This window comes from Vidua chalybeata, chromosome 2, assembly GCF_026979565.1.
Source record: "Vidua chalybeata isolate OUT-0048 chromosome 2, bVidCha1 merged haplotype, whole genome shotgun sequence".
In the NCBI taxonomy this organism is placed as follows: Eukaryota; Metazoa; Chordata; class Aves; order Passeriformes; family Viduidae; genus Vidua; species Vidua chalybeata.
Window position 1 is genome coordinate 111,688,514 of NC_071531.1, and position 17,270 is coordinate 111,705,783.

Consider the following 17,270-nt stretch of genomic DNA (forward strand, 5'->3'; position numbering starts at 1 on the left):
AAACACCAAATACTGAACAGATAATAGAATACACAGGTTGTAACAAGACAGGATCCCCAGGATTGCTTTATTCAGGAATAGAGATGTTAGACAAGATTCAGAGTCCCAGTTTTATACTGGATCTGGAAGAGCACCCTCAGTGATGGGGTAACAAGGGCACTGCTGAAATACTCATGACTAATGACAAAAGCTGCCACTCGCTGAATTGGCAGCACTTAGTGTAGCATCTTTTATTCCTTGAAAATCCACACTAAAGACATTCCTAATGGCAATCCAGACACATTCAGCTGAAAACACATGACAAAAGTTGGTGGTAACAGAAGTCTCCACCCCAGGCATCCCCATACAGATTTACACACACCTCTGCCTCCATGTCAGCCTTTCCTTCCCTTGCTTCTCATACATTTACTTGCATACAAGCCTACCAGAAATCTTGACATTTCCCATGTGACATCAAGAATTCCAGCAACGCTTACTGCTTAGCTTCCTTCCATTCTCTACTGGCTCCTCAATCCCAAGAATCCCTTAATTACAGGGTTTGGGAAAATTATACCTCTCAGAGAACAGCTCCAAGACACACAAAATATAAGCTCACAGTGAGAAACTGAGAAAATGAGAAGTGACTGAAATCAGAATCAGATAAAAGGAAAGGGAGTTGCTAGTTTCCTGGCATTGTGATGAAAATACAGCATGTACATCATGGTTCTTCTTAAGGAAACGGGGGCTGGGGCAGAATACGTAGAAGTAACAAGTATTGCAAAAGTACAGCCAATCCAACTCTCTGGACTTACTTTGCTGCACCATATTTTCCCTTCCATCCTTTATTAAAAAAAAAAAAAAAAAAAAAAAAAAAAAAGTGTAGGCATGTTAAAGAGCTCCACAGAACCTCTTTATGCAAGACAAAACTTCTCAGGAAAAGGGAAATAAGCAATGGTGAGATTGAAATACATTTCCCCAAACTGAACTTAAATGCAGTAATATTTATGTCCTCCCCACAAGAGCAACAAGATACTTGTCAAGATTACATTTTGCAGTGTTTTGCCTTCAAGCAGCAGTTTTCACAATGAGTAAACACAGCCCACAAGATGAGAAACCCGGTATGACAACTTTAAATCAGTACTGTATAAAGCAGATCACAGTACAAAGCTATATAAAGAAACAGCAGGAGCAGTGAAGGCTGAGATGCTTCTAGTGGTCTAGCTGAGCACAGAATTATTTGATACTCCACACCAAACCCCTCTCACACTTCCACCTACTAAGCAAGTAACAATACAAGAGTTGCACATTTAGGCACTCAGGGTACAATCACAAATGAAGTTGTATAGCATCAGAATCATTCTCCTCTCCCTTGTGAAAAGACTCATCAGATATCAGATTCCAGACTTCAAATCCATTTTTTTTTTGTCCTCATTCTGTGTCTATGAGACTCTGATATTTCCTTCTTCATACGGCTGCAGTATTTAGGAGCCTGGCACAGATCAGCTTTTCACATATTTTTAGGAATATAGTAGGCAATTATATTTTGTCCCAAAAGCAGAAGCACAAACAGCTAGTTATACTTTTCTGGCACATATTGTTGCTTTCTAGGCCATATGAGGCAGCTCTGGGCAAAAATCCCTCCTTATTTAAATGTTCTTTATGTTGTTGATCTTCACATCAGAGCACTGAGACCTAGACACCAGGAAGGAAATCCTACATTTGGTCTCTGGTATATGTGCTTAAGATTAAACACCATCACATTTTCAGACCAGTTCAGCTACAGCTGACATAACTCTCCCTACTACCTGAGCTTCAAACACTTTAACTTCCACTACTCCCTGAGCCACAGGTCAGACTGCAGCAGAAAGGGCAGTGAATTGTCCCCAAAAAGGACAGAGCAAATTTTGTCCCTAGACATCCTTTAATGGTTTTCCATTTGAAGGCAACAGCAAATGCTTTAACTAAGTATTTCTGCTAGAAGAAAAGGAGAAAGGAGTGGGGGTAGCATGGGACAACAGCAGAAATGCCATTGGTAGAGTGTGGAAGAGAACAACCGAGGCCCAGAGATGCAGCTGGAGAACAGTGATAAGAGTTCAAAAGGGTTAGAAATTCGGATGCTGAACAGAGAGCAAGAGATACATCCTTATGAAAGTTCTTTCAAAGCATTTTTCTACCTTTAAAAACCAATGAGATCCTTAGTTTGGATGAACACACAAGGCAGAGGCACCCCCTCTTCTGTTAGACCATAAGAAATCTAGAACAGACTAGAGAAAGGGACACGCAACCCATCACCTACAAGTGCTGAATGTTTCTTTTTGCAACTAAGTCAAAAAAAGATCAAAGGGAAGTTTCTGTATATGCCATAATATTAGAGACCTGCATATGTAGCAAAGTAAAACAACAACAACAACAAAAAGACTCCATATCCTATCAACTAGAAAAACCTGGATCACTATTCTTAATATTCTGATTCTGTGCCAATATTGTTCTCCTTCAGTAGCAGCAGATGAAATGTAATTAGCACTCCTTCACCCCCACCTAGAAAAGCATGTAGCTGTCTGTGTATATAAGAGTGCACACTATAAAAAAGAGGGCAGCCCAAAAATTTGGCACTTATCTTAGAAATAACAGTAATCTGCACAGAAATTTAAGAGGGAAAGGAAAGTCTCTTCATATTTCCTATGTTAGCAGAAATTACTCATCAGATCTTGCAGCATAAGATGAGCCAGAGAGGTCAAATGAATGTTTTCTTCCAAGAACTGCAGCCTAAGGTCTCATTTCTAATCTTTTGGGAATTGCCAAGGAAGCAGTGCGTGTCTTGACCAATACTCCACACACTTGCCTGTCTGCATACACGCCTGCAGTCCCATATGGAGTTTCATCTCTTTCTTCCAAAGCTCCATGAATGAAAAGCATAATAAAACACACCCTGCTTGGTCATATACAGGAGGCTGCAATCTGCAGTTTATTCTGGAAAGCAGTAGGGGAAGAGTTCCTAAGTAAACCATACCCAAAGCTTGGGCACTTCTCCAAAACAGAGGGCTAGCAACAGAAGAAATCCTAGCCAAATGACTCAAATAAAATTTGAGTAAACTGTACTTTGGAGCCTGGCAGTGCAAGCTTCTGCCTTCCATCACTGGCCAGTCCAAGTGGTTAAGCCACACTGTAATTCTCCTGTTGCTCTTCTACCACAAAGTGTGTGCTCAGCTTCAAGAGCACTTCCTGGGTAGTGACCAAAAGCAGTTTTCACCTAATCTGCTCCAGGCAAATTTCTAGAGAAGCCCAACAGCTTCAAGGGCAAGGAGACTTTAGCATAACCAGCAAACACCTTCCCTGCACTGCTCTGACTCCAGCTGGAAAAGCAGCACAATGGCCAGGGCTGACAGCAACCTTGGAGCCTCATAGTCCTACTTGAGGCTGCTGACAAGAATCTCATTGTTCATAAAGGCCCTTCATCCCCCAGTGCACTGACAAGGCTGCAAGTGCAGGGAATGCAGCAGACATTAAGGCAGTGACAGCTTTGCTGTGGTAGGAGGTGGCTACAACACCCCAAGGCACAAGTGCAGCCCCAGCAGCTCTGGAAGCACAGCAGGCACACCAAAGGCTGCACTGCAGCCTACACCTGAACACAGGAACACACACCTGGCTGCAGGAACTCCTGTCCCTACAGCCAAACTGGCACATGCACACTCCAGCTTAGTGCCATGGGGATTTCTGTGCCTGGGGGAAACTGTCTGTGATACATCAGCAATGATAAAGAAAAGTAGGTGGCAGAAATATTATCTGTTCTCTGTTTACAGGACTGTCTGAAAGATTATGGCACCCTTGCTCCCAATTAAATGTGATGGGAGGGCCTAGGCAAACATTTAGGACAAGTAACATTATGTTAAATATAATTATTTTGCAAATTAAAGACAGAAGTATTAACAAAACCCCAAATAATAGTACCTTTGGGATTTGGAATTTCAATTAAAAGATAATGTTTTCTTCTGTTAAGTACTCCATGCAGATCCAAAGTTGACAACACTGGTTTAGAAAAAAGCATTGATTTTTTTCAATGCAAACAGTATCTGTGTTCTACATGTAATTCAAATTCAAATAAATAAATAAAATGAACTTTTAGAATATCAAACTTTTTTTCTGGGTTGAAGATCATTTACAGAGCTAGTAAAAAAAGGTTTCCTCCCTTCCTTTACCCCTTTTCACTGACTGGAATTTGTACTCTAAATAAGCAAAACATAATACAACTGATGTTTTTAATTTCTGAGATGAGACAGAGATGACTTCTTTGTCACCTTGGTGGGGGAGAAAGTAGAAGAGGGGAAGAAACATATCAGGCAGACTATGTCAAAAACAATGGTGATCTATGATAGCAATTGGCTGCATTTGCAAAGCTGAGTAAGCAGAAAGATGTGTGAGCATTATTGGCCCCCATAGAATAAAAGAGAAAACAAAGACAATAAAACCCCAAGTTCAAATGGGCAAACGCACAACTTATTATACAATGCACAAAAAAGGGTTTTTTACATGTTTACATGATGTTTACATTTTGAATAAAGGCTCTGAACACCCTTCTTTGCTGAGAGACCCACAGACACCATATAAACCCATTTCTCCTTTCTCAAGAACTCAGAACAATTGTTTTCAAACTGAGATTTCTCCAACATCCTCCCCCAAAGCAGTGCTCTAAAATCAACAAAGAAGATGCAAGCAATGAAATAGATGGAAGAAAAGTCTCTGTATAGGCATAAGCTATGCATGGCAGAGGCAAATTTCTGTTCTCTCCTTAGGCAAACACGTGGGAGCCTGGCTGCTGGCTTTTATAAGCACTGGGAGCAGTTAGGGACTCAAATCACCAGAGATACTTGTCAAAACAACAGTCAGAGAGCACAGGCAGCAGCAGATTAACTCCTTCATAGTTGCTGGCTACAGCACTGGACTCCCAGCCGAGTCTGGAGCTCACAGGAATAGGATATGGCAGGGGACAGGGCACACAGGGAGAGGCATCTGGGGCTGCACTGCTGAAGGGGGAGTTGATGGGTGGAAGAGAAGGGGAAATCAAACCTGTATTTCGCCCTCCCCACCTCATATACATATAACATTCTTTTTCAAGAGGGGAAGGTTTTTGTAGGAGAGCTCACTTTCACATAATAAATCCCCCAACCACAAGCTTTGCCAACAGAACGTACTTTTCAGCACAGGGACTGTAAGGTTTACATTTGTGCTGCAAAATTAGCAGAGTTTCTGGAACAAAACCAGAAACAAGGGAATGTTCACACCTGTCACGGTTTGTTTTCCCTCAGAAATGTCAACACAGGCTGAGACTTTTCAACTCCAGCTGGTCTCTGTAGCCGCTCCGAAGGCAACAATCCATTACACTGGCATGCACATACACACACTCCGTGTTGTGGCATAACACTGAACTAATTGTGACCAACATCCAGCATTAATGAGACTTCTCAGTCCTGCTGGAGAAGTCAGCTTCAGGGGTAAAAAAAAAAATACAAACAAACAGGGAAAAAAACCTCCAAACCTCTCCCTGGACCACATGCTTGGAGTAACTGAGCAAGCAGCCCACCACTTTTCTCTCCAGTGAAGCAGAGTCACAGCAGAAGATTTCCAATTTGCTGTTCAGGGATTATCCCTAAACAACTTCAAAATTATTTCAAATTGCTTGTCTCTGAAATATAGTTCTCTGCCTGTGGATGCCTAAGCTAGACTGTTAAACTAGTCTATCAAGATCAATGCAGCTTTGCTAAGCACAGATTTTTGACAAACACATTATGTCCTAGGTTATCCTAACCTTTCTGATGCTCTCCAACAGACCCTCTTGCATGACTTCACTATGAGTCAAAACAGTATCACCCTACAACACATGCAGGAAACACAGATCCCATTTTGAACCAGAGTTAAGCAACTTCAGGTAACTATTAAGCTTCTAAAAATGCCCCCAGAATAAGTTAAATACTGACTAGAGCTAGTTCACTTTTCCTTAAAAAAGGTCAAGATCCAAGCAAACCACTGAATTACTTTTTTCAGGTACCCACTTATTTTTTGATATGCTGGTAGTACTATGCCCGTGAACTTCCTCAGAACATGGGCTTGTAGAAGAGAAAAATAAAACCACAGCTCCCAAACTTTCAGACAGAGAAGACAAAGTGACATTCGTCTTTTCACCTCAGTACAACCCTGCTGTTAGCAGCAAGATGCACCCTTAAAGAGACCAGAATACTCCAAGCCACAAAAGTGGGCAATGACCACAGCAATGCTGCTGGATGCCACCCCTGCCACTTGCTGGAAGTCTCAGCAGCTTGATGGAAACTTTCATTTGATGGTGTCTCTTCCTTTGCACTTCCACCCCAAACTGTTGCATAAAACTGGTAAAGTAGGTAGTGATGTAAAATAAAGGAGTGAAGTAAAGCAGTTATTTCCCTCCACAGATAAAAGGCCTTTAGACAAGTTGACAGTGCTTTTAAACCTTCATCAACACCAAACCCCATTTCCAAAGACCATTAGCAGGCCTTCTGGCTGACAAGCCTGCTCTCAGCCACCCAGGTGTAAAGTTCCTACCTTGTGTAGCCCAGAAAATATTGACAGATGAAGAAGACACATCTTTGCTCTTCACCCAGCTGTTGTTGCGGTGCCTACTCCACGCCGAGATGACACAGAAATAATCCCCTCTGTCACCTTCTGAAGTCCACTGGATTCTCAAACTGAAGGTGTCAGCAGACTTTTTAGACAAGATTATTTCCCCATTCTGAATCCTCTCTCTGCCCCTGTCCCCAGGCAGCAGAGTCCAGTCTGCATCCATCGAAGCCAGGAGCTCCTCTGCCACCACATCGTCGCCGGGCAGGCGCTGCCTGTAGTACCAGGAAACGGTGAAGCGGATGTTTGCCTCGGTGTCCTGAACGTTTGTGATCCTGCAATTGAGCTCTGTGGGGTCATCTGAAAACTTGGGTGTTTTAGAGGCATTCAGGAACACGTCATAGTCTGGCTCTGCAGGAGAGAAAACACAGAAGAAAACAGGTTAGGAGCTACAAGAAGGGAGAAAATGTCAGACTAAATTAAAAGATACACTAACTTCTAACATCCAATTTTAGCATCCGAGCTAAGAAGCCAAGCGCCACGACATGCATTTTTCTTACAAGACCTTGGAATTTGGACTCTGGTTCTCAGACTTGCACCAGTCTGACACAGGTACCCCTAGGTCTGCATTTCCAAACAACACATTCCATTTCATAGGTCTAGTCAAACCATTTCAGAAAAATCAGGACTAATAGATCTTGTTGAGCAAAGTAATTCCCTCCTTTAGGTCTGCCCCCAAGAACCCACCTGTGAGTTCAATTTCAACCCAGCCAGCCACTTTTTGCACTTGTCAAATACCTGGGGCAGCCTGCAGCAGGACACTGGGTGTCCTCTAGGTTTAGACTGACCAGAGACATCCCATTTTCCCAGTATCTCTCCAGGATAAGAGGCCACCTCCCATCTTGAAAAGCCTTCTTTTCCACACTTAACCGTCCCATCATGTCTCTACAACAGTTTAAAAATGGTAAAACACAGCCAAACAGTTCACCCACCCAGACACCCAAACCAGGGCACACGGAACACCCCTGGCATTGCCCAGAGGCAGCACCAAGAGCTGAGCACAGTAAATTTCAGAGGTCAGCAGTTTAAATACTACCTAGGTCAATAAATACTAAGTAGGATAAGAGCTGAAGATGTGTAGATAAGAAGAAACTTCACAGTCTGCATAGAGAAGTACGTGCTGTGCAGCTGTGAGGCTGGAATATCTCACGCTGGAAAATCAGTGCCTGAGTTTCACGGGTTAAGAATGGGGCTGTTGTATTTAAATCTGAAATAGCTGGCTGCCCAAAGCCTAAAAGCGATAAGGGAGCCGCATGACTATTTTCTCTCAGACTATAGAGATAGTAAAGGAAAAAGATTACAGCAAGAATCTCACACCACAGAGGAAATACATATTTATTTACTAGTATTAGAATATTTTTGTCTTGCTGTCTACTATAATTCAGAAAAATGACCAGCTTCCCAACTGTTTGGCCAATACTCATCACACAGCTTTTACAGCCTAACTGTAGTCAGCACTCCATATTTATCTCCTGCTTTATGTTTTACTTGGCATTTTGCCCTCCTAGAAACAATTAACTGAAGCTATAATTGGGACAAAGAAGGCAATCCAAGGCTAAAACTTAGGCTTAGCTCACCAACAAGCCAAGATAATAAAGCATCTTAATAGAACTGCTGGAAACTCTGTGTGCATATGCACTTTTGGACTTGAGATGCAAACGATAAAAACAATTGTAGCAAACAAGCTGGGCTGCTTCTATGTCAGCCTGCAGAAAAGATCTCTCACCAGTGTCCTTGCATCTAGCAAGAACAAGGGCAGCAATACTCACCAGACCCCAGAGAATCTGGTAATACTGGTGGTGAGTTTCTGTGACATTAGGCAACATAAAATCATAAAAGCACTGCTTACAAAGTCTGTGGTACCTACTGCCAGTGAGCATGTGGAGATTTCTGCACATTTTCAGGGTAAGTAAGGCAAAATAAAAAGAAAATGCATGGAATTTTGCTACAACCAAAGCACAGATTATTAATGATGGCCAAACCCCACTTTTGGTATAAGGCCCCTTAGATCCTACAGCTACACTGCTCTTCCTTTCTCATTCACAAAAGAGTAGTTTACTCCAGGGCCTCAAGATGTATTGTTCACACTCTACAACTCCCTTACCATTCCCCCTTTGCCACGCCTTCCCCTCAAAAAGAAGGCATTCAAGACCAACTAATATTTTCACAGCAACAAAGACTATGAAAGCAGATGCACTTGTCTAGACAGGGGCACAAGAAGGAAAAAGCCACAAGAATCCCAAGTTCTTAGAAAATCACTTGAAGTTTGTTTTATTTGTGGGCAGGGGAAGGACCCTAAGAAGAGAGTTTCTCTTTGATAGCACCACTCCAGATAGGCGCTTCACCCTGACAGACACTCAAACAGAGGATTTAGAAAGAATAAAAGGCTGGCTGGATAAACCTCATTCCTCCATTCTGTCAGCTGTCAAAGAACAGCCTCGCTGACAATTCAATGACTTAATACTCCAGGAGCTCTTAACTTCCATTAAGGAGGAGGAGTTGGTGAATTCTGGATGCAGTTGAAAACCTCAAACACTGAAAATTTATTCTGCTTTCCCTCTCCCTAGCAACCAAGCAGATCTGCATCTGCTGAAAAGCAGATATTATTTTCTCCTGTTCCCAGTAATAATAATGCTAAATTAGAATGGAAAGAGTAAAGAGAAGTCCTACAGGTACAGGCACGACAAGAGAGCACATGAGTGTGCAAGTGTACCTGTACACACATGGACACACGTGCATGACTGCACATGCACACAAATGGGGAAAGGAGGGAACACTCAAGTTAAATATGCAATGTGAATGGCTGAATGAGGACAGGAAATGAAGACATTAATCACTTGTGCACTTCAGTACACATTACAAGTGTACTTGGAGACGGCCACGGCTCAACTGCTCTGCACAATGCTAAAATGCAACATTTAAAGTCATTGTTGATAGGATTTAACCTTATGGCACAGCTATTTATTGCTGAAAAACAGGCTCTCTATATGCTAGCCTCATTCAGCACTTTCATGTTGGAGGAGCTCTGCCTTTGTAACTGGATAGTACCACCAGTTTCTCATGACAGGAGGATCTAAAAGGGCACATTGAAAGGGTTTGGGCCTGGATGTTTGCATCCAGTCAGAGCTGGGAACAGGCACCAAACACTCCAGCTCTGCCAGTTCACATCCAGCTGCATTCATGCTTCCAATACCACCAATACCTGGTACAATTTAGCAGGTGCACATAACTTACCTACACCATTCTGCAACAACATCCCGAGTTTCACTGCCTCTAAATTGAAGCTATTATCTCTTCAAGAATAAACTAGAGAACAGATTGGGTAGGCTGACATATCTAGACCTATCTGTAAAACAATAGGCTTTTTAAGAAGTTTTACCGGAGTTTCATTTTTAGTAATTCTCCCAGGTAACTTTACTTCTAAGGATATTTGCATGAAGAGAAATATATGTCAGAGAGAGATCCCTACATACAGATAATAGATGCAAACAAGAGAAACATTTGTGCAGAAGAGATGCTGCAAGGGCCTCTCCCTTTTCTGACGGGGCCAAGGACTGAGGGATACATTACCCATGAGGTCTGACAGCACAGTCACTCACCCAGTGCTGTCACCACCACACTGACTGGTGCAGAGGTCCTCTCCACCACCTTATGCCAGCTCCCATTGTGCAGTGGCACCCAGATAGCAGCTTCACAGAAGTAGTAGCCGGAGTCCTCCACATCCACATCGCGCACCAAGAGGCGGTAGGAGTTCCTGTCCACATGGCTGAGGCTGATAAGAGTCGAATCACTGACAACAGAATCGTGGTCCATGCTCAGCAAGAGCTGAGCATCTGACAAGGTGTCGTCAGGTGATGCAGAAAAATACCACATCACCTCTGCTTGGAAAATACCACTTCTGTCTGTTGTGATGTTGCATGTAAGATCCAGGGAGTCTCTTTCGGTCACAGACACATTGCTGGTTGAGATGACCACATCTAGAGCTTGGAAAGAGAGACACAAAAATTCAAACAAAAAATATTTTTTTATTTGTTACTTTTAATAAACATAGTTCACTCTAAGTTACCCAGGACTTCAAATTCTATAACAGGAGCTTCTGAACAGGCTCAGTAGCCCAACCTTCAAATGCCTATTGGAAATTGAGCTGAGTGATCTATTACAAGGGCAATACACATTATCAGTCAAGCAAGGGATGTGTGATGAGGGCAGAGGGGAGAAAGGGAGGGAGAACAGCATTTTTATAACCCAACAGTTATAAAGTAACTGGTCCATGAAGGCTTTGTCTCGTCCACAGACTGCACATCACCTTTACACAGCAGGAAAATGTGTACAGGATTTTTCAGTCTCACAGGAGGGTCAACATGTTTTGGGACTATGCCTCAGAAGACCAAGCATCTACAGAAATCACTAGGAATTACATTGGAACTCAACATGGCTTCTGCTGACATTTTTGAGCTCCTTGAACAGAGCAGATTTAGATGAGAAGCAGCCATGGCCACACATTGGAGTCCTGACTGACCCCAGGTGTGCTGCAAAAACATGAAATGGAAGCAAACAAAAGGCAGCATTAACTCTGTGTACTGATGATTTCTTCCCTTACTGCTCAGAACAACACACACTAGGGACTTAAAAGCAACACCAACAGCCACTCCAAACACACTTAGCAACCAACGGCCTGTGAATATTTCTAATATATGTATCACATACGGTCATAGCCAGCATTCAAACAGGACCAGATCCAGAATATTAAAAGAAAACCATGGAATCACAGTGTCAAGACCAGGCTACCACATGTCTTCACTTGCTCATTTACTCATTCTACACTGCCTGAAGATTAGATCTGTCTCAGTGCAGCACCATTCCCACAGTGTATAATGCAGGTGCTCCTAAAGTCTCCACTGAGGCCAGTGGACAGGGCTGCTACAGCAGTGGCTCTTCTCAGCACAAGCAAGAATAAACCTGCTGCTTTAAACCAGCAGCTGTGTCTCTGCTGAGATTAGTGACTTCTATGTAAAACCATGTTCTACTACAGAATAGTTCTCCATCTGCATAAACTTCCTCAGACTATCATCTGGAATGAGACACAACACATGAAGGCTAGAGCCAAACTGAGTAGCCAGAACTATTGCAAATAAAACCAAGCAATGCTCATTCTCACCCCTCACCACCTGATAACACAGAGCAGTCCAACTGGACAGAGGGTAGCAGGCCCCACCTGAGTGCTGAAAACAAGTCCAGATGAATCTCTCACTGGGACTTGCCTCACTGTCTTATCATGGGATTGGAATCAGTAGGAAAGCCTAGCTAGTTTAACAGACTGATAGCAGAATACAAACTAAGGCTCATCTGCAAGGTTAAGAGCAGCAATTCTCCAAGCAACATTTCTGTCTTCATGAAAGTGATGGGCATTCACAATCTGGCAATATATGCACATAGAGGGACTTGGAGAGAGTTTACCCATAGGCATATAATCATTTACATCTCAAGTTCTTTTAGCATGCAAGTGCAGAGATTTCAGATGTCAGCACAAGATGCTCTTCAAGTCCTTCTACAGGATGTGTATAAAGCATTTTGCTGGAGAATAGCCTATCCCCTTTAGCATAACTTTAAAAAAGCCTTCATGCCCCTGACAAAGTGCCAATGCTGCTAATGACTGAGCTTAAAATTAAGGCGAAAACACCCGATGAAAAACAAAAACCCCCACAACAAACAAACCACACACCCAAACCACATCAAAAATATGTACCACTACTGGTCTTGGCCAGCCTCATGCTTCTTTTCAGCCACTGATTAAACCCCACCTACTTGAACCAAATGCTGCAAAAGTGTGACAAAATCAAGAATTACAGCTCTTAATTAGGCAAGTCCTGTGTCAGCAGAGAGCACCTGCAAGCTTAGCTGTGCAACAGACACCCTGAAAAAGAGGGGGCAGATTGATTCTGTAAAATTTCACAGGCTAAGTACCACCAAGACATTAAAACTACATCCAAATGAGCCGATCAAAAAAAAATCCCAGACTTTTGGGTCCTCCCTATAGTGATTAAAGGATTACAAAAATGAAAAAATACCCTTCCTGTCTGAACAGTTCTAAAATACTGTGATAATCTCGTATTTCTGAAGGACCATCACTGCCTGTTTTTCCACCTACTGAGTGATAAGGTGCATCACCCTCGCTCTCCCTCCTCCAACCAGAAGTGATAATGCTAATGCAATCAAGTGCTTAGTGCATCTAGTCCTGAAATCTGTATGGGCAGGGATATCTGGATATCCTCAGCACAGCGCTGCATGTATTTTTGTCTCCTTAGCCAAGCATGCAATGATGTATTTAACAGAACCATTACTGTCCTAGACCCCTGCCAACACAGCAAAACAATCAGACCAGTGATAAAAATAATTGGGTAATTTGCCCTGCTAAATTATCACTGCCTTCCTCCTTTCTCTTGATCTTTCCACGCTATTTTAATAAACAGCATACAGAAAAGCTTCACATCTATCACTAATCACAAGCCACTTTCACAGGGGAGGTGCAGCTGTTTAGCACTGTAGAACCCTGTGTTAATAAGAGAGCAGAGGGAAGGCTGTGGGTGACCAGCCGTTAAATATAATGTTTATTTAAGAAATATAAAAACCATGAGTCCTCTGAAGTGAATGAAGGATGAGATAAAATCTGCATCTAGGCATCTAAGAGGTTCCAGGCAATCCTTCCATGCCATCAATCCCCTTTTCTCCAAAATAAAGCCAGAAAAATTATGTCATGGATGCAAACAGGCCAGCTATCCCAACAGCACTCCAGGTTCTGCTGGAACACACCCTCGCTTCGTTCAGCTGACCCCAAAGCACCAGAGCCTGGACGCAGCCCACCAGGAACACTCACCGGTCCTCTGGATGGACACAGCGGCGATCTCCACGCTCTTCTCCTGGATCTTCTGCCACGAGCCATCCGCCCCTCTCACCCACTCGCTCACGAGGCAGCGGTAGGCCCCGCCATCCGCGGAGGAAGCCTGGGACACGGATAACCGGTACGTGTCGTTGGCTCCCGTGTCCAGGCGGATGTCCCCGCTGCGGTAGCGCTCCTCGTAGCCGGGGCCCGGCTGGAACTTGCCCTCGTGAGTCAAAGATAGGATGTCCCGCCAAGAGGACCCGCTCTTGACCTGCCACGTCACGTGCAGGTGAGTGTGCTCCGGTGAGGTGGTGGTCGCTGAGCAGCGCAGCTTGAAGGAGTCGCCCTCAGACAGCCGGAGAGATGTCGAGGAACGAGCTTTGGAACCACTCACGGACAAACCGTCGGAAATAACTAGGGGAAAAAAAAGAAAACAAACGATGCAAGCATCATAAAACAGAATCAAGTAGAGAACACCCACAGTGAGCTGTTCAGATGTGAGGCAATAAAACCACCACAGAGCAACACCTTGCCAATCATTCCTTCTCCCACACACAAATATATTCCAGGAAGAAGGAAATTCAGCTGAAAAAGCACTAAAGGAAGTGCTCTGCTTTAAACAAGCCAAGACAAGAATTCATTTATCCTTCTACTCACTTCAGTTTCTCATCCAAACATCATCATTTTGACTCTTCCCATACAAAACTAATCTTGATATTCATGTGAGTAAACTATAAGACATGGGAAAAGAAATAGTGTCCAAATTTAATACTGAAAAATGCTAAGTGATAGAGCACTTTTCAGTGCTCTAAAGGAGAGCTAAAATGCTAAAGGAGAAAAGGTAGATTACCTCCTTCATACAGAAAGATCCCAGAATAACACTAAAACAGAGAGAAGACAGTCTATGGTTTTTACCTGAACTTAGCTTCTCTACCCAGAGGCTTAGGGACATGAAATATTTGCAGATATCTTCAGAAAACCCACCACTTAGTGTTTTATTTACATACTTACTAGACAGGAAAAAAAAAAGTGGTGTTTACTATAAACAGCCTCTCTTCACTTCTTCACCTCACTTGCCTTTGCTATCATATTTCCCAATTTTAAATTCTGCTTTTAGGAGAATTAAAGAGGAATAAGAAGAAGAAGAAAAGAAACAAAAAATCACAATGATCATAAACAGAAAGCCAACATTCTTAAGGGTACATCTATAATCAATATCAAAAACAAATTTAAAGCACACCTCACTCTTCAGAAATACCTTTCACTTGGACCTCTGCATCATAATTTCCCTGAACGGTGGCATCAGTGCTGGGCGTGGAACATTTGTATCTCCCTTGGTCAGCTGGCTGGATGTTCCTAATCACAAGCTCCACAGCATCGTTGCTGCTCCGTCTCAGTTTGATATCCCCGCGGCCCACGCGTTTTTGGTACTCCTCAGAGGTGAAGGTAGAATCCCAGGTACTCACTATCCGCACGAAGTCAGTCTCCCGGGAGAACTCCCAGTCAAAGTTCTGTTCACTGGGTCCATCATAGTCACTAACGCTGCAAGGGATCGCCACCTCCGTGCCCACCACTCGAATGAGGGGACCTTTGGGCACTCTCACAATTCGCCCTCTGCAGAAAGCTAGGCAGGAGAATGAAGAACAGTGCACAGTTAAGGACAGGCTTCAACCAGGAAAACACCAAAAATTAAACATGCCAAGTTTGGGCATCCCACTCTGCAGAAAGCAAGAGCTAGTAAGAGCAATATTTCCCATTAACATTTAATCTCACTGAAGCAGGAGCCTCTAAACACACCATTTTTAGTGTGGGCGATCTTTCTTTCGCTGCTTATCTAATACCACATGAGGTAACAAAATACTGACTGAGAGAAAATTGTAAAGAGAAAAAAGAGAAGAGAATTAGCCATAGATCCAATGGATAACAGTTTCTCTACTACAAGGCAAGTGCTATGTAAGATGTTTAAACAACATTAATAAGTGGTTTTCATTACTACAATGAGGGCATAATCTAATCAGGAATTTTTATAAGACTTCTGCTGATACCACTAGAGAGTCTGACGTAGGAAATTAATTCTCCCCTAGACTGAGGACCATGAGAATTTTAAGTTGACGTTCTCCAAAAATGAGCATAGTCACAGCTGCCCTAAAGGATCCTGGCTTCTCAGACAAAGGTGCGATTCCTTGCCCTCCAAATGGATTTAAAAGGAAGAACTGTATCTAACGGACACAGTTTGCTTGAGTGAATTTCTGCAACCACAAGTTTCCTCTTTGGTGAAGGCCCAGAAGCTGGGAGCGTGAGCAGAGATGGCTCCCTCCAAAGCAGAGGAATGCACAGTGCTCAGACTGTGTTTTCTGGGACTGGAAGGAAAGGACAACAGCAGTTTTCTGCAGAAGCTGGCAAAGCAGTGTGTTATGCTCCAGGCAGAAGTGTGAACCACTTAAACAAGCCAGAGGACCTGGCAAAGACACAGCAAGAGACTCTTCTGGTTGATTTGGCTCTGTAGTCCAGAGAATAACCCCGGCAGCTGCACATGGATTTTGGCAGGTCCTTACTTCTCCAAAGAGCAAACTGCTTTGATTCATAGTTCCAACCAGAGAAATCTCTTAAGAGATGGGTACTACCTAAACTCAGCCTCCAAACAGCTTACTGCAATCTACCACCACCATATCCATAGCAAAATATTTTAACAGCCAGGTAGAATAGAAGCCAGAACGCTGAAAGACACATCTTGACACAACCAAGAAGACATCTAACAACAACAAAAGCAATTGGGCCAAAAAATTGATCTGAGATATCACAGAGGAAAAGACTAAATTTAAACAAACAACCCCCCAACACACAAAGTACAGCATCTCACATCTGCTACAATTCACCAAGTCCACTGGAAAAGCCACCAGCTAGTGACATGAACATCAATATATTTGCTGAGCCTTTCCCTCCTATCACTGTGCATATCTTCTTGCTGTAGATTAGGACTCCACTTGCTGGCTTAGGCTCATCATGCCAATGGGTGTCCAAATGCGGGCAGAAGAGTCTTTTTGTGAACAGAAACCCCCCACTAGGGAACCTGCTATAAAGCACAGCTTGTCCACTCCAGAGCAGTGTGGAGAAGGACGTGTTAAAGAATAAGATTTCTGTGGGCATTTAAAAACTACACAAGCAGCTGTACACACTGAGCATAACTGCAAGAGAAAAAGCATAATTTTATTTGCAGTTACAGTTCAGCAAACAGTTGAACCAAGGACTAAAACTGCTTTTACCTCCCCAGTTCAGAATTCTTACCATGCTCTTTGCTTTGCAGGCTGTTCACGTGTACAGGCTCAGTCATAACAGTCCAATTTCCTCACTGCCATGACCTACTAATTCAACATTAGTACTTCATTAAACTTATTTGTAATGCAGACTGGGGTTAATCTCCTACCCCTTCTTTGCCTTCCAGAAGACTGTTATTATACACCTGGTCAAGTGATTGATTAGTCCTAACAAGGAAGCTGGACTCTGCTGCACCATTCACATGTGCATTGGAGAGGAAAACCTGCACTGACAACGTACTGCTCCACAGACAGATGTCTTCAAGGACACATCTCCTAACCCAAGCACCACCCTAAAATCATAAAATCATCCATACAGAAAAACAATCAACAAGAAATAAAGCAAGCTACAGGGCTCTGATATACTTCTTCCCAAAGTCTTAAGTTGCATTCAATCCTTCAACTTATCCTCTTACAGAAAGCAGTAACAGCAGCAGGTAAGCTTTAAAGCC

At 43.0% G+C, this 17,270-nt stretch overlaps 1 protein-coding gene across 1 annotated transcript in view; it reads right to left on the bottom strand.

The window, feature by feature from the left end:
• LOC128783761 (prostaglandin F2 receptor negative regulator-like) overlaps positions 1-17,270 on the bottom strand; it is a 66,727-nt gene that overhangs the window by 22,254 nt on the left and 27,203 nt on the right. Inside the window, 4 exon segments of the mRNA XM_053934803.1 lie at positions 6,550-6,975; positions 10,224-10,607; positions 13,499-13,918; positions 14,763-15,128. Coding sequence (XP_053790778.1) covers positions 6,550-6,975; positions 10,224-10,607; positions 13,499-13,918; positions 14,763-15,128 — 1,596 coding nt within the window.